Source organism: Squalius cephalus (assembly GCF_949319135.1).
Source record: "Squalius cephalus genome assembly, chromosome: 24".
Classification (NCBI taxonomy): Eukaryota; Metazoa; Chordata; class Actinopteri; order Cypriniformes; family Leuciscidae; genus Squalius; species Squalius cephalus.
In genome coordinates, this window is record NC_137145.1 from 4,183,982 (window position 1) to 4,189,981 (window position 6,000).

The 6,000-nt window shown below is 33.6% G+C and overlaps 1 protein-coding gene across 2 annotated transcripts in view; it reads right to left on the bottom strand.

The window, feature by feature from the left end:
- cntnap3 (contactin associated protein family member 3) overlaps positions 1–2,623 on the bottom strand; it is a 133,721-nt gene extending 131,098 nt beyond the window's left edge. Inside the window, exon 1 of one of the 2 annotated variants that reach the window (XM_079861207.1) lies at positions 2,503–2,623. In XM_079861207.1, the coding sequence (XP_079717333.1) occupies positions 2,503–2,587 (85 nt within the window). In that variant the 5' untranslated portion in view covers positions 2,588–2,623. The remainder of the gene's footprint in view (positions 1–2,502) is intronic. The other variant, XM_079861208.1, reaches the window with a different exon arrangement.
- Between the last annotated feature and the right edge of the window lie 3,377 nt (positions 2,624–6,000).

Consider the following 6,000-nt stretch of genomic DNA (forward strand, 5'->3'; position numbering starts at 1 on the left):
TTAGGGTCACATCTTGGGAAATCATGTCCTGTTTTTGGTTAGTTCACATGTCTTTGGTCCGTGTTGTGTTCATATTTCATTCGAACCGCACCAGAGTTCATTTGGAAGCAGACTGAGACCCATCTTTTCCGCGTTTTCGGTCCGCTTGTTTGGTGCGCACCAGTTCACACTTACTCAAACTGAACTGCACTAACAGAGCAATCGCACCCGGGTTCGTTTTAATCCAACCAAACATTCCAGATGTGAACACACTCTTGAAGTGTAAGTGCAACAGACTTTTCTGCTTTTCCACACAGACTGACAATACTGTGAATTTATATATGAGTTTCTACACTCTTTTCACAGACTGTGATGATGTGTCTTCACAGTTATTAACATTGTAAATCTAACAAAGTTTCTTTTTAGATTTTCATTTTTTTATGTAATGCACACTTAAAACAATGTACTTTGTATTATATTATGTTGGCATTAAATTACAGAACATAGAATGCAACGGCTGAGGGAATGACTGCAAATTTGACATTCTCTTCTGACCGATATGATCAATTCTCTATATTTTTTCCTCTTTTGTAAAGTCATAGAAATACTATCATGGATTTTTTTTTCTTTTGCTATCAGACTAAATGGGAACGCAAAAATGATATTTGTTGTAGTTTCCGTTCACCACTATTGAAGTCCACCCCTCTATGACAATTTCCGCTTCTGAGAACACCAGAAACGTGAAAAGGTTCTACTGGTTTATAAATCCACCCCATAGGACGCTAGAAACAAACTGTTCACAGCCACAGTCGAATAGATTCCCCCTTTAGATTTAACATGAAACTGTTACTAAAACCGTGACCATAGTCATGCTGAGGATGTGTAGTTTGAAAAGTGTGTAATTTCTGTTGGTGCATGGCACTGATGTTATCTCTTCTACTCGTCAGTGCAGTTTCTAACGCGTTTCTCCTCCTAATCTCCTCCATCGCTTTAAAAGATATCATTCTTTGTGCAGATTTCAAATGGGTCCAATACATCACCGAATCGAGCATATGATCCGCTCTGTGCTGTCGTGTCTCTGGACTGGAGCTGCGGCGGTTCGCGTGACACTTACAAGAAAAGCATATTTACACTGTCTGAATCGTTCCCTATCCTCTATACAGTGCACTGTGTGCCATTCACCATGTAGAAAATAATAAATGTGTGAACAAATGACCGATTGCAGCTTCAGCATCTATTTATAATGTAGGGGGCGGAGCTTCAGATTCTAGAGAGCATTTGATTGCACAGAAAATCTGATGAGAAACTGAAGTGCAGAGTGATGTCCTCAAAATCACTGATCCATATTGGTGGAAGTGAGAGACTAAGTTTTGAATGCTTATATCTTCTTAAATGTGATTTTTTTTGTCATTGTTTTGGAGCACACTAACTAGATAACCTTAAGCCTTAACATATTCATACTAAAAACCAAAAAAAAAAAAAAACTTTTTGATTTCATGGGGACTTTAAACATCAAATAAGTTCTGATGTTCCAATCAGCTCAAGACTAGACTAAAATCCACCAGTATAAAACAAGTGTACACATAATGTTACAACCTTCAACATTTCTAAATGTCTACATTAAGGTGGTTTGCGGGTTAACGCGGATTTAGCTGGTTAGCAAGCAAGTCTCACATCCTGACCACCAAAAAACAAACAAAACAAAAAAATAAAAAATATATATAACAAACCAGAACAAACCTGACCAGGAAACAATCCTAGGCTGTTTTTAAGATTGTTTTCCCATAATTTATGGGCGCGATCGAGTTTTGTGACGTCACAACCAGCCTCACGCATCAGGTAAATCTAATTATATTTATGATACCTTGAAGCTCTAAACTCCTGCGCATTAATAAGAAACTGGACTATTATTAATAACGTTTTTATAATTAAATGTAATTGCTAATATTTTAATATGCTATTAATGCGTTAATATTAAATCTTGTAAACATTATTATTACATATTATGAAATAATTATGAATAATTTAGCAGTCATAAATGTGATGATGATAATTAATCCATTCCACCATCTGACACGAGCGCATTAGACACAATGCAGCGCATCCGACAAGCTCATCAATTCAATACATAAAAAAGACAAAACTGCTCATTTTTGAGACTATGTGAAATAAAATCACACAACACATATTCTTAATTATATAAACTGAATCAAAGTCATTCGATGCGTAAAACCCCGTGACATTATCTGTTGCATTAATGAATCAATTACCTTCTCGAACTATTACATTCTATGTAACACAACATCGAGACATAATGTAATAAACTATATCAACTAATATCATAAATCAACATCAGTTGAATGAATAGTTTAATATCAGGCTGGCGCAAAGCAAAGTTCCTCCTCAACTTACTGCCGTTATTCCAGTCAGCGCAAGAGAGCCTCTCTCGCGCACACAAATCCGAAAGAAAAGTCATTTTTAACCTCAGATTGCTCTAAATAATATGAATAACGAGATACTCACCTTTACTAATAGAGCCTGTGATGAAGTAAAATATTAGATATAGCGGTAAAATCATTCCAATAGTGTGTGAGCCCCGCAGATCCATGATGCTCGACTGATGCTGGAATGAGACTGACTGACTCAGCGCGAGTCTCTGTGAACGAGCGTGATAGTGTGTGTGTGTGTGTGTGTGTGTGTGTGTGTGTATGTGTGTGCGCGCGCGTTTTCTGCTCTCAGTGGCTCTTTCACGCCATCCTGCTGCCGAAAACATCTGAATACAGTCTGCAAGAAACACACACGCGCGCGCGCAAGCACACGCTGTATGAAGCTGTTGCCCCTTTAAATTATTATTATTATTATATATTTTTTAAATGTATTTATTTATAAAGGGACCATGTACAATTTTTAACATAAATGTTTCCATTTCATGCATTTAGGCTATACAAAGGCTAATTTTCATCCGTAGTCCCCAGGCAGGTCAACACTACAGTGTAACATGAAATTACACAGACTATGTGCTCACATACAATAAAAACATACATACACACGCATACCGGGTCACAAAAAAATAATAATAAAAAAATAATAATAATTAACTTAAATTTAAAAAGACCAAGAGCTTTACACCCTTTTATATCCTCTGGTAGGGCATTCCACTGATTAGTAGCTTTCACTGCGAAAGACGGCAGTCCAAATGCAGAACGACGAAAGGGAACCAGACAATTACTCATGGATGATAATCTAGATCTCACAGAGTTTTCAGAGCGAAAATGAACAAAGTCAGAAGGAGCCAAGCCATTTAAGATTTTATAAACCATTCACAAACTTGAAAAAGTCTAAAATTGTGATGAACATTTTGAAAATGGTTTGGTTTTTTATCAAAGATTTTAAGGGTTTAATCAAAGCTTCACCAGCTTGACCCCAGCATGTCAGACAGTATTTGAGAAAGGATTGTAGTATGCATAAAAGTCTTAGCTACATCAACAGAGAGACATTGTCTAATTTGTCTAAAATTTATAATATTCCTAAAATTTATAAAATTTATAAAAAATATTGAATATTTAATATAAAACATTTTCTTTACATGTTTTTTAAAACTGAGATTTGAGTCCAATATTATGCCAAGATAATTGAACTCAACTATTTCTATTTTTTCACCATTAATAAACATATCAACATCAGGAGATTTAACATTTGTTTTTGCGGGGGAAAAAATCCCTTTTGTTTTACTAATGTTCAAGCTAAGACATGATTGTTCCAGCCACTGTGTAATCCTTTCTGTAACAGCTTTTAACTTCTCGCATGTGCAAAAAATAACAGTATCGCAGCATACATTTGTACTTATATCCCTTCACACTGTTGTGGGAGATCATTAAAATACAGACTAAATAATAAGGGACCTAATACTGATCCTTGGGGTACACCCATTGTATAATGTAAATTGCAGGACTTAACCCCTTTAATTTTTACACATTGTTCTCCATTTAATAAATATGAAGATACCCATGCTAAAGCTTCAGATGAAAACTGAAATGTAGATAGTTTAGAAAGGAGAACGGCATGATTAACTGTATCGAAGGCTTTAAGTAAATCTAAAAATATAGCACCAACAAATCCTCCTTTGTCAACTTTAAATTTGATTTGCTCTATTAAATGTTAATTAGCTGTTTCAGTAGAATGATTGACTCTGAAACCAAACTGCATACAATGTCAGCCAGACTTAACTGTGTTAAGATGGGATGTCAGTTGTTCAAAAACAATCTTCTCTGCAACCTTTGAGAATACTGGCAGTATGCTTATGAGTCTGCAATTACTAACTTCATTATGATCTCCAGATTTAAAAATAGGAGTAACAGTGGCTTGTTTCCACAAAGTAAAACAGTTAAAATTAACTAAATGAGTGATGACAGGGGTTAAAATATCTTTGTGAGTTTTATCAAACATAGTATCCAACTGATGAGCATCTCTACATTTAGAATTTTTCATCGAGCTAATAACTTTGTTGACTTGCATTTCATTTGTCTTGGTTAGATTAAAACCTTTACCTACATCATCAATCCAATCGGACTAATATGTATTTCCCTTCTCGAAAATGTTTCCCCTAAGTCTTTAACTGAGTTAATAAAAAAACGATTAAAAGTAATAGCAATGGCACAATCATCTTCAATGTGCTTTCCCTGAACTTTAAGCTTAACATCTCCTATAAAATTTGGTTCCTTCCGTAAAAGAGTATTTATGATTTTCCAAATTAGCTTCCTATTGACTTTTGCCTCATTAATTAGATGAAGATAATAACTGGATTTGGCAACTCTCAGCTCTCGAATAACTTTGTTTCGCAGACCTTTATAACAGTGTCTCTTCCAGACCTAATAGCTTACTTTAATGCCGAATCCCTCTTCTTCATCAGCTTCCAAAAATTCTCGTTGAACCACGGTAAATTATTTTTATGCTTGTATTTTTTCTGAACACTAACAGTAAATGTATCCCTTACAGAATTAATTATATTATTAAATAAATTGCAACCATAATCTTTATCCTTGGAAGATAAGATATCATTCCACTTTAGATCAGCTATTTCCTCATCAAATGCTACTAATTTTCCTTTAGGTATACAACGAAAAACATTGGTAGAAGTTACTATATTATTTTTAAATCTGTTTTTTGTTAATTTCCGTGCAACTAAAGTTAAATTATGATCAGATGACCCAGTGAACAAATGTCATCAGGATTTAAGAAAAATCAGCAATGCTGTCAGACGTCACTTCATATTTCAAATAGTTGAACTCATTCAGAGCTCACAATGACTTTGAAATTTAAATTAAATTGAGTTAGCCTATAGCAAACAGGATGCAGAATTGCATATATATATATATATATATATATATATATATATATAAATGCAAAAAAATCAACTGCTAAAAGTGCAGTTTTAATAATATTTATATTATTATGTCGATTATAAAAATTCAATAAATGAACATGTTATTTTCCAGTATTTCCAAAAATATTATTATATTAGCAATTAATGCCACATACAGAAATTGTACTAAATATATACATATTTTATTATATTTATTAGTATAACTTCCATTAAAAAAAAGATCTATTATGTTTATATTTATCTTACAGAAAACAATGTGGTGGACATTATGTGTTGCTGAATAACAAATAAATGCTGGCTGTGTTAACTGTTTTGACAGTACTGAACTTAATTTACAACTTGAAATATGCTGAATATCTATAAATACATCAAATAAATAATAAAATGTTAAATAAATAATAAAATGCATAATTAGTCAAATGTAATGGTGTAATCATTACTATTTTGCCACAATCTTTAAACTCAAGTATATTCATTGTCATTCCGATTCATCAATTAATTCAAATTCACACTCGTGAATTAAAACGAGTCACTTTTTAAATCCCGAGTCTTGTTTAACTTTGATATCTGGAGATACTTACAATAGGCTAGTGTATATGCAGGGTCAGGATGGTTTCCGGTGTCTCCTCTTCTAAACA